The 18422-nt window shown below is 37.7% G+C and overlaps 1 protein-coding gene and 1 pseudogene across 1 annotated transcript; both read right to left on the reverse strand.

Annotated features, from left to right (window-relative positions):
• Nucleotides 1-1405: 1405 nt before the first annotated feature.
• LOC127416952 (signal recognition particle receptor subunit alpha-like) lies at nt 1406-17592 on the reverse strand. Its single transcript, XM_051656581.1, has 15 exons — nt 17496-17592; nt 17223-17372; nt 15743-15826; nt 15280-15443; nt 14876-15036; nt 14500-14659; nt 13141-13288; nt 12887-13011; nt 12628-12746; nt 10524-10610; nt 10233-10405; nt 8510-8723; nt 6368-6531; nt 3151-3249; nt 1406-2876 (listed from the first exon to the last, which is right to left on the reverse strand). Exons 2-15 carry the CDS (start codon nt 17343-17345, stop codon nt 2748-2750), a joined length of 1950 nt encoding a protein of 649 aa, XP_051512541.1. The 5' UTR covers nt 17346-17372; nt 17496-17592; the 3' UTR covers nt 1406-2747.
• Nucleotides 17501-18422, reverse strand: part of LOC127416711 (liver carboxylesterase 1-like) — a 29520-nt pseudogene continuing 28598 nt past the window's right edge.

An 18422-nucleotide genomic window follows, 5' to 3' on the forward strand; every position in this document is an offset into this window, starting at 1 on the left:
GTGAGTCCAGTCTGAGACTAATAAAGTGCGGTGCTGATATATGTATTGTGAGCAATCAAGAGTTCAAAAATCTGATTGCCTGGGGAAAGAAGCTGTCATAAAGTCGGCTGGTGCGGGTCCTGATGCTGCGATACTGCCTGCCTGATGGTAGCAGTGATAGCAGCCCATGGCTAGGGTGGCTGGAGTCTCTGATGATTCTCCGAGCTTATCTCATCCTGGTGTAGATCTCCTGGATTGAGGGAAGCTCACCTCCGATGATGTGTCTGGCTGTTCGCACCACCCTTTGCAGGGCTTTGCGGTTGAGGGTGGTGCTGTTGCCGTACCAGGCAGTGATGCAGCCAGTCAGGATGCTCTTTACAGTGCCGGTGTAGAACCATGTGAGGATGTGGTGGTTCATTCCAAACTTCCTCAGCCGTCTCAGGAAGAAGAGGCGCTGGTGAGCCTTCTTCACAACGACTTCAGTGTGGACGGACCATGTGAGTTCCTCTGTGATGTGGACACCCAGGAACTTGAAGCTGCTGACTCTCTCCACTGGTGCTCCATTGATGGTGATTGGGCTGTGTTCTCTTTCTCTTCTCCTGAAGTCCACCACAAGCTCCTTGGTCTTGCTGACATTGAGGGAGAGGTTGTGCTCCTGACACCAGTGTGTCAGAGTGTGCACCTCCTCTCTGTAGGCTGTTTCATCATTGTCAGTGATCAGACCTACCACCGTCGTGTCATCAGCAAACTTAATGATGGCATTGGAGCTATGTGTTGCCACACAGTCATGTGTGTACAAGGAATACAGTAGTGGGCTGAGAACACAGCCCTGCGGGGCTTCAGTGTTGAGGGTCAGTGATGTGGAGATGTTGCTGCCCATTCTAACCACCTGGCGTCTGCTTGACAGGAAGTCCAGGATCCAGCTGCACAGCGAGCTGTTTAAGCCCAGAGCCCGGAGTTTCTCATCTAGCTTGGAGGGCACTATGGTGTTGAATGCTGAGCTGTAGTCTACAAACAGCATTCTCACATGTGTTCCTTTTTTCCAGGTGGGAGAGAGCAGTGTGTAGTGTAGATGCAATGGCATCATCAGTGGAGCGGTTGTTGCGGTATGCAAACTGCAATGGGTCCAGTGAGGTGGGCAGCACAGAACAGATGTAATCTCTGATTAGTATCTCAAAGCATTTGCTGATGATGGGGGTCAGAGCAACAGGATGCCAGTCATTTAAGCAAGTTATTTTGAGTTGCTTTGGTACAGGCACAATGGTGGACGTTTTAAAGCATGTGTTGTTTTTTGCCCGTTTTTTAAGGCCCTGTATGGTTAAATCCCAGAGATAGGAGGCTTTTTTTTACTGATTCGGTACAAGAACTGGCTCATAAGTCATAGGAAATGCTGTTATATACTATTAGTATTAAACATGACAAGGCATTACAGGATTAAATAGCAGCTTTATTTAAGAAATATTACACATTCTCAAAGTACAACAAATCTTCTTGATGCAGCTCTCCAGTTTTGCCATTGTGCTAGCGCAAATAATATAAGATAAAATAAGACCTGATTTTGTTCTAAAATAATAGGAAGGTTGAAAAAACAAAAACAACAACTGAACAGCCACTAATGGATAAAAATGCATAACTTGCAGGGCATCATAAAGTTTGGTATACAGTAATGTTTGGCCTTTTAAAAAATCCAGACTGCCATACACGTGATGAGCTGAGAGGGGTTTATGATGTCATACAGGGGGAGGAACAAAGCAACCTGTCTGTTTGCCAAGGTGCCAATTATCACACACTGTGTAAGCGCTTTCAACAACAGTCTGATATCTAGGCAAGCAGACCTCGCCCTTCACACTTCAAGCGGCAAATCTTTTAATACCCTTCATATCCACTGACATGTAAAGCCTGAGTCAAAAAAGAAAGCAAGATATTGTGAAGTAGGAATGAGGAAAAGGCAGTGTTTATAGAGTATTGTTTTGGGAATTAAGTCTTGAGCAAAACGAAACTACAAGTGTTTCAAAGTACGACTGACATTCGGTGTGGAATATTACAGAGCCCCTGTTATGGGAGCAATGGATCATGGGACTGAGCTGAGGCACTCTGGTAGTGAATTCAGGAAAACAAGACTGTGGGTTGTAGGCCATCTTCTGAAACTTTTTACCAGCATTTATCAAATTAAAAGTAGACAAAATACATTTACAATATATTACATCTGTCGTATACCGTTTGAATCCCTTTGTTTGCTTGGATAGGGAGTAAGAGAACACTTAAAGGGATAGTTCACCCAAAAAAAAAAAAAAAAAATGTGTTATTTCCTCACCTTCATGCCATTCTAAATGGATGACTTTCTTCTGTGGAACACAAAGTTTAATGTTAAGTAGAGTGTTAGCCTCAGTCACCATTCCCTTTTATTGTAAGGGGGAAAAAAATGCAATGATAGTGAATGGTGACATAGTCTAACATTGTGCCAACTTTTGTGGTCTATGGAAGAAGAGGGTGATATGGGTTTGAACAACATGAGGGTGAGTAAATGATCACAGAATTTTCATTTTTTGATGAGCTATCCCTTTAATATGAGAGGTCATGAACTGAATTTCAGTTAAACCTGTAAAAAAAACACCAATAATTTCAACACACAGGCATGTCTGCATTGAAGTTAAGCACAGTGGGTCACAAGGTCTGATGTCTAGTTTGCAGCAAAACCATGTAAGTTGCTCAATGGCCCAGAAGCAGGTCTTTAGAAGCTCTGTTGTGTAGATCGGCGTGTGTACGGCTCAGGCCTTCATGAGCGCACTGACCACAGCCCTGGCATTGAGGCTGCGCAGATCGCTGTACGTCTGCCCTGTGCCAACAAACACAATGGGCTGACCTGTTATGTAGGTCATGGAGATGGCAGCACCAACCTAATGGGAACATAATTAAACATTTCAATGACCAGTTTTTCTTAGCCAGCCCTAAACCAGAAGAGGTGACCTTTGATTTGACCCGTTATAGTACTTCACTAAATCTCTAGAGACATTCACTCCATCGCTGTGATCCAGTTCAACTTCACAGAACATTTTAAATAATCTTTAATTTGATAAGGTTGAAATTGTTGAGCCTACAAATATATATTTTAAAAGTAAATAATAATTTTTTTAAAAAGGTGTACGTAACAAATTTTTTTGGGAGTCATACCTTGTCATCAATGGTGTCAAACTTGGTAAGAACGATGCCATCAATGAGTCTGGGCTTGTCCGTCTTGGAATGGTCAGCCAAAGCTTGATTAAATTTAACCTACAACATTGCAGAAAACACAGTTTATTACTTTGTATTAATATTATTAGAATATAATTATTAATATTAATTTAATAGTAATACTAATATTGTGTTTATCATATTTGTTGTTATAAAACTAATACTAATATTAAATGTCAATAATATATCATACAAATTTACATTAGTAGTAGTAATACTAATATTGTATTATTCTAATATACACTGGCAGCCAAAAGTTTAGAATAATGTACAGATTCTGCTCTTATGGAAAGAAATTGGTACTTTTATTCACTAAAGTGGCATTCAACTGATCACAATGTATAGTCAGGACATTAATAACATGAAAAATGACTATTACAATTTGAAAAAAATATTCAGAACTTCTTAAACTACTTCAATGAGTTCTCATAAAAAAATCCTCCACGTGCAGCAATGACAGTTTTGCAGATCCTTGACATTCTAGCTGTCAGTTTGTCCAGATACTCAGATGACATTTCACCCCACACTTCCTGTAGCACGTCTTGTCGGGCACTTCTCACGCACCTTACAGTCTAGCTGATCCCACAAAAGCTCAATGGGGTTAAGATCCATAACACTCTTTTCCAATTATCTGTTGTCCAATGTCTGTGTTTCTTTGCCCACTCTAACCTTTTCATTTTGTTTTTCTGTTTCAAAAGTGGCTTTGCAATTCTTCCCATAAGGCCTGCACCCCTGAGTCTTCTCTTTACTGTTGTACATGAAACTGGTGTTGAGCGGGTAGAATTCAATGAAGCTGTCAGCTGAGGACATGTGAGGCGTCTATTTCTCAAACTAGAGACTCTGATGTACTTATCCTCTTGTTTATTTGTACATCTGGCTTTCCACATCTCTTTCTGTCCTTGTTAGAGCCAGTTGTCCTTTGTCTTTGAAGACTGTAGTGTAATCTTCAGTTTTTTGGCAATTTCAAGCAATGTACAGCCTTCATTCCTCAAAACAATGATTGACTGACGAGTTTCTAGTGAAAGCCGTTTCTTTTTTTTTTTGCCATTTTTGACCTTAAGACATGCCAGTCTATTGCATACTGTGGCAACTCAAAACAAACACAAAGACAATGTTAAGCTTCATTTAACGAACCAAATAGCTTTCAGCAGTGTTTGATATAATGGCAAGTGATTTTTTTAGTACCAAATTAGCAATTTATCATGATTACTCAAGGATAAGGTGTTGGAGTGATGGCTGCTGGAAATGGGGCCTGTCTAGATTTGATCAAAATGACTTTTTTCAAATAGTGATGGTGCTGTTTTTTACATCAGTAATGTCCTGACTATACTTTGTGATCAGTTGAATGCCACTTTGTTGAATTAAAGTACCAATTTCCTTCCGAAACAGCAAAATCTGTAATCCAAAATCCAAACTTTTGGCCACCAGTTTAAATATATGACAAAGCCAACATTCAAAAATCCTCCAAAATCAGGGTTTTCCCAGAATCCCTCAAAAGAGACGCTTCCAGAGTAGAGAGCATCATTGATTATAATGGGTTCCATTGCTTTTGACATGGCACAATGCACCGCTCATGTCCAGTGTAGACAGGGTGTCACAGTAATGTCTGTATATCCATCAAACTTAAAACTTTTAAAACCTGGTTAAACTTTCAAACAAAACTTTGTCAAGCCAACATCAAAGATTGTCTTGACAAACTTTACCTATCTAGTTATTCAATTGTGATTTCAGGTCCAGACCACTGTTGAAACACTGTGTAGAGGGCATTGTCAGGATGGACCAGTAACAGTTGTTTGAGCTTACTGGAAAATACATTTTTAGTCGTTTGATAGCGATTGCTGAGATGGACTTCCGTTTGTACAGTATATCAGCAAACAATCAATGGAGTTAATAAACAGCTATAATTTGTAGTGTATCAATATCTCTAATAAGACACAAAAAAAAAAAAGCCTTGAGATTTCAATGCAGCCCAATGGAGGATTCGGCTTTCTAGGCAGTCAAGCATCCGCTTGAAGAAGACTCCATTCACTTTCATTGCATCTTTTTTGCTTTGCCTGGAAAGTAATTAGTGACTGAGACAGAACCTTCTGCCTGACATGTCTTTTGTATTCCACAGAAGACAGACATACAGGTCTGAAACAACACGGGGGTGAGTTAATGACAGAATTTTCAATTCTGGGTAAACTACCGGTATCCCTTTATGCAATATCATCCTTGATATAACCAGGGTTGGGGAGTAACGGAATACATGTAACAGGATTACGTATTTAAAATACAAAATATAAGTAACTGTATTCCACAACAATTACAGTTTAAATCATTGGTAGTTAGAATACAGTTACATTCAAAAAGTATTTTGATTACTGAAGAGATTACTTTGCATTTTATTGTCATTTGTTTCATTTAATATTTAGTCCTTTCAGATGGAAAACATTTATACATATAAATGATGTGATCCAAAGTGCATTTGAACAGCGGTGAAACACTTTCTTATGATGTGTTACATTCATACGAGCAGACAGAGAAGTACGTTTGAAGTAAGTTTGGAGCAGAAGAAATAGAAATAAACCTTGTGTGAATTGTCATCTTTACGCTAAGCTAAAATTCTATTTCTAGCCATTTTACATGCACGTTACCAGGCACGATCATATTTTTTTATTAAGAAAATTCACGTTGGATCATAAATTTCTTTTTTTCTAGTAAGACCTTTGATATTAGGGCAAAAACTGTATTCTTGATAATAATTTTTGTATTGTTTTCCTGTAAAAATATCTAAAAATCCTTAAAACAAGATCAATTTGATTTATCTTGTTTTAGAAACAACACTGCATAAGATATTTAGGTTTTTCAGAGAATGTATTTTTAACGTGTATTTTGTCTTACTGTACTGGCAGAGTTTTTATAGTCAAAACAAGTGAAAAAATCTACCAGTGCTGAAGAAGTAATCCAAAGTATTTAGAATACGTTACTGACCTTGAGTAATCTAACAGAATACGTTACAAATGACATTTTACAGCATGTATTCTGTAATCTGTAGTGGAATACATTTCAAAAGTAACCCTCCCAACCCTGGATACAACTGCAGTCCACACTGTGAAGCAGTGCCATCTATTGGCACATCTGGTATTACATTTGTGTTGTGTCTTGCAAAACCTACCAGCTGATCCACAGCTTCATTGCCCACGAGTGCTTCTCCCACAAACAGAACCAGATCCGGGGTATTGACTGCGATCAGCTTAGCCAGTGCAGTCATCAGAGGAGCGTTATCCTGCATACGACCAGCCGTATCTATCAACACCACGTCAAAGCCCTGGTTACGGGCTGCAGAAGTGAAGGAAAAGGGGAAGAGAGATAGAGACAGATATTTTATTCAAATGTACTTTCTGTTAAACTCTTGTGGAAACCAGGGACGGGTCATGATTGTCGACTATATGTCCAACAAGGCTATAAATTTTATAGATTTTATATCAAATATACATATATTAATTGAATGCGTTAATGCCTTAATTCTGACAGCTCTATTATATATATATATATATATATATATATATATATACACATACACGGACTGATTTGACATTTCAGTCAGCTCCGTGTGAGTTCTGAACACTGGTTGGAATAGGGCGGAATCTTTGTAATGGGTCCGGAGTCATTACACTGACCCATAAACCACTAAAAACAGTGATACCGTGTCAATCAAGTGATGGAAAAAGGAGCTCTTAACCACATTTTTTGTACAAAACAAACCCAGATGGGACCTGTGAAAAGCTGCATTCACATGACTCGCTGGAGTAAACCATCAGTGATTACCCGGTGCCGTGCTGCACTTCTGTTATACCGGACAATATGGATAAAGTATAATTACGTGCGCAGTGCTAGCGCTAAAAGCAAAACAAGACATTCTCTGCAAGCACTATTTATGTGGAGTTCAAAACGGCGCAAATCATATGAATGTGACTTCACAATAGCCAAGATTAATATTGATAATATTGTGGAGGATGAGAGTTTAACAGATTTAATGCCCATTGCAATGAATACTCAACCTGACTTTGGAAAATGTTTAATGTTCATTGAATTGTTGCAATTTTAGTGCATTTCTGTCTTTTTATTGTGGAATAATTTGTTTGGAAAATGTTAATAAAACATTATTGTCGGGGGGGGTGGGGGTGGCTGGGTAGCGAGTAAAGACGCTGATTACCAAAAGATGCTGATTTATTTCCTTCTTTTCTATGAAGGAAATAAATGCATTTTGACAGGAAAAGAAGTATATATAGTCACATTTCACCATTTTCAAAATAGACGATTAACTGCGATTAAGTACGAAAAATTATGCGATTAATCGCGATTAAATATTTTAAATCACTAATATATAAATATATATTGTGATTTCATTTAGTTTATTCCATGTTTATAAGGACTCCTTGTGGAGTATGTGATTTTAGCGTACGTGTTTGCATAAAAACTTTTTTTTTAAATAAATTTAGAATCCATTTTTGTGCAAACTTATTGATGAATTATGATTTCTACATGAAAACGTTCATCCAATGATTTAATGCACAAATACTTGCACAAGCATTGTTAGTAAATGAGACCAATATTCTGACTTTGAAGCCACTTTTTGTGTTGTCTAAATGCTTAACTTGTCTGTTGCCACATTATACCAGTATATGGTATAATGTATTTTAATTATCTGAATATTTTTTTTAAATATTATAATTATTTTAATTTAATATTCTGATTTACCTTTCTTTGGGGGCCTTTCTCTGTAAATACTGAGATGCGATTAATTTAATTAATTGGCACATCATGTAATTAATTTGAATAAAAGTTTTAATCGATTAACAGCCTTAATTTTTTGCTTTAATAAGTGTCTGTGCTTTAGCTGTTAGACAGTTTGCATAGTAAAAACCTACTGGAGAAGTTGCGTCTATAAAGCGCTACCGTTACAGCCATACACATGCAGATGGACGTCCCTGGCCATTGCGTCATATCTCACGCTGTTTTTTTTAGCGTTCCACCATAAGCATTGCATTTTAATACATCGTGTCAGGTTAAATATAGTTTAACTTTTAAGTTAGGTTTTGAATGCAAGAATGCAATTTATGTAAACTCCCTAAGCAAGGTGTCTGATTGGGGTCAGGTGCACCTGAAACCAGCCTAATTACATTCTTTAAGACAGATTAGTGGACTAATCATTTAGATAATTTACAGTATGTATGTAGTCGTCATTGTATTATGTAGTTTTGCACAACCCTTGTGGAAACCAAGTGTTTCTTAAGAATGTGATGCTTGTGGTTACCAAAAGCGATAGCTTCCATGGCGATCCCAGCAGCATCTTTGCCATAGCCCTTCTCATAGAGCTGTACAGCAGGGCATCCTCCGTGCTTCTCAGGGGGGTGCAAAGAGTTCAGACGACGCTGATGAGTCCTCAGCTGCTCCACGGCACCTGCTCGGAACGTGTCACAGGCGGCAATCAGCACCGTGAAGCCATTCTCAATCAGCCAATAAGAGATCTGTACAAAAAAAATCACAAGCAACTTTACCACTCTGATCACTATAATACAATTCACCACTTTTCCACAGACAGCACCAAATGTTCCAAGTTGAAGTAAAAGTTCAATAAAACAACTTCCTATTCCTTTAAGTTTTTAAAGAATAATGCTAGGATTACCATTGTTTTATTAGGGCCCAGTGGGGGTGGAGGTGGGCTCTGTAGCACCCCCATTTTCACATACAGTCACCAAACTTGGTACTTATATAGTTCTCATAAAGCTGAACAACTTATAGTCATTACCTCCGCCCAACAGGAAGTCGGCCATTTTGGATTTACTGAAACTTTTAAATACTCCTAGGGGATTCACGTGACTGACACCAAATTTGTGCAACATCATGCCAAGACACTGTAGATGGTAAATTGCGAACATGTTTTTGATATTTTAAACGGTGTCACCATGGCGAAGCAATAGATTTATGGAGAAAAATGGAAAACAGGAAGTGCCTTATCTTCTGTGTGCATTGTGTGATTGAGGACGTATGGCACTTTTAAAAGACTTTGAAATAGCCCTCTTGTGTTTACATGAATTGCTTCAAAATTCTATAGAATAATGTCAAGACACTGCTGATGTAAAATTGTAAAGGAATATTTGATATCTTAAATGCTGTTGCCATGGTAACGCATTGTTATTATTCCTTTCTTCCTATATTTGGGTGTTTTTGAGGCACTTGGCATGCTTAAAATGTCATGAAATTTTGCACACACATCAGAGTCATCGACCATTAGGGCTGGGAAAAAGTTGCAGGGGGTGCTCTGTAGCACCCCCTTTAAAATGGGCAAGTAAGACGGCCACTGTAGCAATGCCATTTTCACCTACAGCCACCAACATTTGTACATATATAGTTCTCATCAAGCCGGACAACTTTCATAATTATAGTTATTAGCTCTGCCCAACAGGAAGTCAGCCATTTTGGATTTCTATAATATTGCAGTCTCTGAACTTTTAAATACTCCTCCTAGGGGATTCACTGTCACCACATTTAGACAACACTATGCCAAGACATTGAAGATGCTAAATTGTGAACAGATTTTTAATGTAAAGATCAGTGTTGCCATGGCGAGGCATTAAATTAATGGCGAAAAATGGGAAACAGGAAGTGTCTCATATCTTGTGTGCAATGTTCGATTTAGATCAAAATTGGGATGTATGTTTAGTCTTGGGGCAAATCACATGAATCGTCACCACCTGGCAACAGGAAGTGTGGCTCTTACAACAGACTTTAAAATAGTCCTCTTATTTTTACCCAAATTGCTTCAAAATTTTTAGAATAATGTCAAATGCCGAATGCATGTGTCCACCTTGCATTGTTTTCCGAAAGCCACCAGGTGGAAATGGACCCATGGTGCTTGGGTCCGTTATCACTGCTTGCAGCTATATTTTAATTTCTATTTATACATTTGATCCATTCAATATGCTCAGTGAAATACTGGGCCAAGTGTTTAGCAGTTGGTTTGGCAAAGTCTTCACCTTGGCGAGGTTTGTGGACTTCCCGACACCGTTGACGCCACAGAAGGTGATGACAAAAGGTTTGTGCTGAGAACGCGCCTCCAAAACGTCCCTCAAGATGTCCACACGCCGCTTGGGCTGCAGAATCTGCACCAGAGATTCCTGCAGAGCTTGCTTCACTGTAGAGGCCACAGCTGGAGAGGACAACACAGAAATATTTACAAGAAAGAAAGGGCACAAGACAAACATGCACATGTTTGTGGGAAGGCTCTTGTTTGGACTGTCTGTTCAGCAGGTGTGTACTGTACTCACTGGTGAAAGTGCCCATGACTTTGCCTTCCAGTTTTTTAGCCACAGAGTCACAGAGCTGGGAGGCTATTTCAGCTGCTACATTCTTGGCTGAAAAACAGTATTACACCTGAAGATGAGCCCAGAGCTTTCTGTTCAAAATCTAATTTGCATCCAGTTAGAATTTAGGCTGTCACACACAGTATACTGACTAGTAAATACTAGGGCTTTCAATTTAACACATTAATGTAGTGTGATTAATGATAAAAAATAATGTGTTAAAAAAAATTTATGTAATTAATCATGCCCCTGATTCTGACGTAAATTCCGTAATAACGAATGTTCCTACTATCGAAGCAATTCAAGCTTGATATATTTGCAAATGTGACAGTAGGGGGCAGTCAGCTCCAGCTATAAAAGCAACACACCTCGTCAAACCAACGAGAGCAACAGGCAGCTACGTTAAAAACTAGTTTAAAAAAACTGTGATTTTTGGATGGTTCACACAGTGTAACAGTGTTACGCTTAAGTGTTATTAGAAGAAATGGTGATGTTACACACATGACTGTCCCAACTTTTTGGAGCGTTTTGCAATCATCTGATTTGAAACGAGTGCATATTTTAAAAAAACATTTACATTTACAAGGTAAAACATCAAATACTGTGTTGTTGTTGTGTTTTAAACATAGCACAGGGTGAATAGAATTTACAAATCACTTCTTTTTGTTTTTATTAGCATTTTAATAGAGTCGTATATGATGTAATGTATTTGAATTATAATATTTATTATTATATTTATAATCATTTAAATTATTGTGTACGAAATTCTTTATTTTTTGGGCCTCTCAGTAAATATTGATATGCGATTAATTTAATTAATTAACCGGCACATCGTGTTAGGGCTGAATGATTAATCGAAATAAAGTAGAAATAGCGGTATGACCCAGTGCAATTATCAAACCGCAAGGGCTGTGATTTAATTAAATAAATAGTGCACCAAATAATGGTGTAATGTGCAGATACAATGTGATTGTGATGTTTTTTCCTCTGTTTCACTGTTTTAGTTATTTATTTATTTAGTTTCGTTCTTTTAAAGAGGATTCAAGTGTGAATACCCTTTCTAGAACAGTATTTCTGGTCGGCAGTAGTGCATGGTCAAAACATGGCTTAATTTTTGATAAAAGCAATCACACGTTTTTTATGTTTATTAAATCGCAATATTTTTCAAAATAATAACAAATAGATTTTTTGCTTAAACCGTTCAGTCCTACATCATGTAATTAGATAAACATTTTTAATCAACTGGCAGCCCTTGTAAATACATTTTAAAAAACAAAGAAAATTTGAACAGTTCAATTCAAGTTTATTATTGTTAATGAACACAAACTAGCAGTAAACATTTTTTTAAATTATTTAAAGCTGAAGTATTTAATTCCTGCGACACTATCGCCACCAAACAGAATTGCAAGTATAAACTTTCTGAATACACCCGTCTGCCGTTGGGCAAACAAAGAGTTAGTCCCGCCCCCAACTCATGCCATTGGTTGAGTAACGTTGTTGGAGTGGGTCTAAGTGGGTCGCTCAAAACAAACTGTTATTTTCAAATGTTTTACAATGTTTACAGTTTTTGAGAAAATTAACTTATTAATGGCTTATGAATAGTTGTCTCTGCATATTAAGCTAGGATAGAAGAATGTATTTTAACACAGAAAGAGTTACATACATCGGATTTAATACATTACATTTACTTCTAAATGTAGTAGCAATGGCATTTTTAGCACATTTCACTTTCAACAAGTGCTGCAGTCTGCTGTGTTGTTGTGAATTTGACAAATACAACTTAATTTTATGGCAATATTTTGAGCATGGATAGTTTTTGATAAAGCGTCATCACAAGCACATAATATTTTGTGAATTTCGTGACTTTATTGAAACTAAAAAAACAAAACAAAAAACAATACAAACAAATTAAATTTGTAACTATTTATGCACCACTAAAACTAAACAGAAACTGAAAACAAAACACAATGAAAAAAAAAGTGTAAATATGAAAACTATTAATATAACCCTGGTTCAAATAAGGTGACATGGTGCAAAAAAAAAAAAAAGTGAGTCCAAGTGATCATACCGATGAGATGGTCCCTCATCTTGTCTAAAACTGGCTCCATGTCCTCCTGAGTCAGATTCTTAGAACCCACCAGGCCTTTCAGCATGCCAAACATTCCCCCAAACCCACCTTTTTTAGCTCTAAAGAAAACACACAATGAAAACCCACAATGTAGCATCTCCATATCCATAATTACTAGGAAACACATGTAGCAACAGCAAGTTCAGCTGATAACGTTTAGTTATTGGAGGATACAATTACACAAAGAGAAAACTGTTACCCTTTCTTGTTAGTGTTTGTCACCACAACTCTCTCCTCCTGCTCCTGCTCCTCCTCCTCCTCTTCATCTGAGGACTCATAATCAACACCTCGCAGGTCACCTTTCATTGAATCCACCTGGATCAGCTGGAGGAAAACACAAGAGGTTTTGTTACTTTACGACAACATGACCTGATAGGACCATCAGGTTATCCTTAATGTCAACTATGAAGAATATGAAGAACTTGCACAAGCTGGAAACAATCTGTTGCTTACTGGTTCAGGGGAATCCTTATCTTGGGTTTGTGCATCACTGGAGTTGTTGCCATTGGTTCCACTGTAGTCCAGAGGTCCAGTGCTCTTTCCACCCATATCCCACACACGGTTCGCCTTCCCCTTTGTCTTCTGAGGTTTAGGGGACTTACTGTGAACAACAACAATAAACATGCCAATTAAAGGGAGTGTTCACCCAAAAATTAAACTTCCGTCATCATTTACCCTCATGTCGTTTCAAACCCATTTTACTTTCTGCCTTGGAACACAGTCGGAGATATTTTGTGTTCCACTGAAAAATAAAGTCATACCGATTGGAATGACATGAGGGAGTCAAACGCTAGCCTTTCAAAATATACTTCATCTGACTGTGCGCACATACACAGGTGGTGACGAACGCACTCTATGACTGCTATGAGATACTGAATTATTTCTCTTCAGGAGTTTAGACCCACAGAGATGTCTTTAAATTCCTTCAGACTTGAGTTATACAAATGCAATGTATCTCCCGACATCCTCACATACACGCTCTTGACATGCAACATCCACTCTTGTTGTTTCCACCTTCGTCTCCTGAAGTTTAGTGGCGATTACTACTTCTAGCACTTCTTCGTGAACTCTCGTGTCACCACCTTGTGGACCCACATTCTTTTGAGGCCCCTTGAGGTGAGCTTAAATTGATTGTTCACCCAAAAATGAAAATCCTCACAACATTTACTCACCCTCATGCCATCCCAGATGTGTATGACTTTTTCATCTGCAGAACACAAATTATGATTTTTAGAAGAAAATTTCAGCTCTGTTGGTCCATACAATGCAAGTGAATGGGTACCAAAACTTTGAAGCTCCAAAAAGGCATCATAAAAATAATCCATATGACTCCTGTGTTTTAACCCATGTCTTGTGAAGTGATATGATAAGTGTGGGTGAGAAACAGATCAATATTTAAGTCTTTTTTTGCTTGAAATTCTTCTCCCTGCCCTGTATGCATGAAGAATGTGAATCATCAAAAACACAAGAAGAATGCGAAAGTGATGCGTTTCTTACCCACACCTATCATATTACTTCTGACGGTGTAGATTTAACCACTGGAGTCATATGGATTACTTTAATGCTGAATTATGTGATTTTTGGAGCTTCAAAACTCTGGCACCCATTCACTTGCATTGTATGGACCAAATCAGCTGAGACATTCTTCTAAAAATCTTAATTTGAGTTCAACAGATGAAAGAAAGTCATACACATCTGTGATGCCATGAGTAAATGATGAGAGAATTTGCATTTTTGTGTGAACTATACCTTTAACACTGTGGCTTCATCTGCAATGAAAGTTGTTTTGAGACTATTCCTAATGTCTCATACCTGGTCTTTTCCACTTTTCCTCCACCCAGCTGCTTGCTGATGAACTTGGCACGGTTCCTCTCAATAATCTCCTCTGGGGTCAGGCCCTCGTTTCCATTCTCCACTGCCTTTTTTGAGGCAGCCTGTGAGGGCACTTTAGCTTGAGCCCCTCCTGATTCAGCTGCCACAGTGGTAAGAAACAAAATCAATCAATAAATAAAGTGAATAATGACTGAGGCTGTCATTCCGCCTAAAATCTACTTTTGTGTTCCACGTAGGAAAGAAATTCATACTGGTTTGCATGGAACAACATGACAGTGAGTAAATAATCTATTCTTCGAACTATCCCTTTAATCAAATCTCCGAAAGTACCAGGAATTCTCCTTTTCTTTCTCACCTTCCTTTTTGGCATTTTTACTTTTCTTGCCTCCTTGCACCTTGCTTTTATCTCCCTCCTTTGTTTCAATCATGGACTTCACAGTTTTCTGGGACTTCTGGGACTCATTGAAAGTCCTCATAGAGACAGGGGCCTTTGTTTTGCAGCTCTCCTCCGCCTCTCTATAAAAGATGCACAAACACTTTTATTACGATGCATATAGGTCTATTTATATATTTAAAAGTAAAGTGTGTCATTTCTGCACCACTAGCATTGGCTAAATGGAATCGCAAAAATACGTTTTCCAACATGTTTCATGAAAACTCCCCCATCCTCCACTGATCAGGATGCTAAAACAAACATTGTGCTTTTACATTTTGGGGAAATCAACCTTTAAATGGCTCACAACTTATGAGGAGGCTTACCGCAGAAGTCTGTGGAAGTCGTCTCCAAACTCATAATTATGGAGGAGAAACTTCAGAGCACCTCGCTGCTCCAATTCATTCTTGTAACGATCTCTGAAGTAAAGCTGCACATCATCTATGAACTTGTCCACGTACGTCAGTGTCAGGATCTTTTGAAAACCCACCTAAAGCATCAGAACCACGCGATCAGGCATATGGGGCAGGGGTGGTACTAGGATGTGATCTCTGGGGGGAGGGGCATTTTGATCTTTAGAGTGGGCAACTGGTTGTATCTACCGCCTTGTTTGTGTTTTATTGTTGGTCTGGGGTTGGGAGTCGTCAGAAGTTCCTGGGGGGTGCAAAAAAAATCTACGAGAGCATTGCCCACCCAGCCCCCCCTTAAACCCGGCAATGATATGGGGTCTGCTTGAAATGGTTACAGCTGGTTCGTGGTTCAATGACTAAAGAATCAGAAAACACTTACCACAAACACAAGCTCAAACTCATTATCCAGCTTGTATTTAAGACTGAGGGCATTGTGGGTGAAAGAGGTATTCCCACTCCTCTCCTGCAAGTATGAAAGCAAAGAATGATTGGAAAATCTTAAATAGGTAATAACACACAAACACAGAGAAAAAAAACCTTACAATCTGAATTTGAAGGAAAGTTTAATTAGGGTTGTTGTGGTTGTTTCAAATAAAATGAAATCATCTGGACAAACTGCTCATTCAATCATTAATCTTACAGTTCATACACAATCCTTTAATTTTAAACATTGCCCACCAACATCTAGTCAGTTTACTAATTTAAACCATTACTTGTATTACACATAGATAACTGATATTGGATTATATTCTTGCCATTTAGCCAGGGGTGCACTGGCTCCCCCGGTGAGCCTGGTTTCCCCCCGAGGTTATTTTTCTCCATAAACTACCATATGAAGTTTTGTGTTCCTTGCAACAGTCGCCTTTGGCTTGCTCACTGGGGCCTAAAGACAAATAATTTTAAGGCATGACCTTCAATCGTGTTTTTCATTTAAACCGCACAATGAGGACTTTAAGACATTACAGCTTTATTTCAGTTACAGCATAAATTTCTGTAAAGCTACTTTGAAACAATGCGTGTTGTGAAAAGCGCTATAAAAATAAAATTGACTTGACTGCTCGCATAAGCCTTTTCATAGATTGTTTTACACTAACATACAGCATATATAAATTCACATGAATTTATCTTTTTACATGGTAACTGCACCTTCTCTGAAACTTAACTTTTAATTTTTTTTCTTTTAGTTGGAAGAAATAATATTTTGTGTCAGCAATAAGCTTAGAAAAATGAATTCTCTTTTAATAAAAATATTTTAGCATTATTATTATTTGTAATAACTATTATTATATAAGGCATAATTATTAAATTTAATATTATTATAATATTTATTTATTATAAATGTCTCTGCAAAGGCTGGTGCATGCACTATTTCACTATGTCTCTGCCAGTATTTATGCTGTTAGAATCAGAATGAGCTTTATTACCATGTATGCTTACACATACAAGGAATTTGTCTTGGTGACAGAAACGTCCAGTGCACAAACAACACGGCAACAAGACAGAGATAATAATAATAAATAAAAAAATTAAAAAATTAGAATACAAATAAAACGTGAATAGAAAATAAAGTATATATAGAAATACACAATAGAACAAATATATATATATATATATGTGTATGTTCTGGTGCTCAGTGCTCTGTAGCGCCGGCCAGGAGACAACAGTTGAAAAAGGTAGTGGGCAGGGTGAGTGGGGTATTATACTCGATACCACAAACATAGTTACTATAATATCCTAAACTAAAGCCATGTGTCTGCTGGCACACATGACAGGCGTTTATGCCCTAGTGTTGCTGATTTAACGGGAATAACTGTAATCCCGTGGTGTAAATCCCCAGAAGGCTGTCCACGGCCTCTTACCTGGAGGATGACTGAGCGGATGAGAGCGTTGACAGGCCCGGTGAAGGATTCAGTGACCGCGGCCCCCTGAAAACACCACAACACGATCCCCCCCTTGCTGAAGATGGCGAAGAAGTCCAGCATCTTTGCCAATCACGATTGAACCCAATACTAAGAGGAACAGAACAAACAAAGACACAAATGGTTATGAAAACCTGTGAATAAAATGAATAAGTGTTCTAAAGTTCCCATATGCTTGAGGAGAGATAATATGCGAAGTGCTGCCGTCTGTACCTGCCGTCAGAATCACCACTGAACTCTCGATCAGACACGTCAGTGGCACAATGAGGAAGTGACGCAATGTCCTGTGAAGTCCTCGCTGTGTCATGTGATCAGGAGTTGAGGTCTGCGGGAGAAATGTGGATTAAAATAGAGAATAACACTAGGATAATAGCTAATACATTTGTAATAAATAATTTATTTATTTGTAAAAAAAAATATTGTATTCATTAATGCAGGTTCTCAAAGGTGCACACAGTATTTTTTTGTTTGTTAATTTTTTCTAGGACTTGACACCTAGAGGCATGTTTGCAACATCATTCAAACACAATAGTTTTCTGTTATATGCCATTGTAGAAGTTTACTATATTATACAAGGTGGTAAATAAAGTATGATAAATTTGATAAAACCACAGTAAATTCTTATTATATTTGTATTTTTGTGTTGTTGCCGTTGTTATTGTTTTATTTGTGTGCATGTAATGGTATGAATGTTAATAGATAGTTCATTCATTTTTGTTGTATTTTTATAAGCGAAGTTTGTATCATGCAATAAATAATTGTTTATATATGAAATGGCGATGTTGTTTGTAAATTGCTTTTAATGCAACTTTAAGAACTCAGCAAGGAATCTTTTCATGAGACACTTTAAAGAAGTATTTATTATTTAAGTTAGCTTATTGACTAAGAAATAAGCAGATGTTTTACACACATAACAATAAATAAATGTAAATAGATAAATATACCACTTAGGTTAATGCCATCTCAAAAAGAAAGAAAGAAAGAAAAACTAAAAGTCTAATTCAATGATGTAATCACAATAATTATTATTTAAAAACTGCACATAAGAACAACAACAGCAACACATTCCATAACATTACATTACACAATTTGTGTAGAGAAGATGACAACAAAATAAATAAAGGAGTATTTTGTCTTCAC

The sequence above is a fragment of the Myxocyprinus asiaticus genome, chromosome 26 (assembly GCF_019703515.2).
Source record: "Myxocyprinus asiaticus isolate MX2 ecotype Aquarium Trade chromosome 26, UBuf_Myxa_2, whole genome shotgun sequence".
Classification (NCBI taxonomy): domain Eukaryota; kingdom Metazoa; phylum Chordata; class Actinopteri; order Cypriniformes; family Catostomidae; genus Myxocyprinus; species Myxocyprinus asiaticus.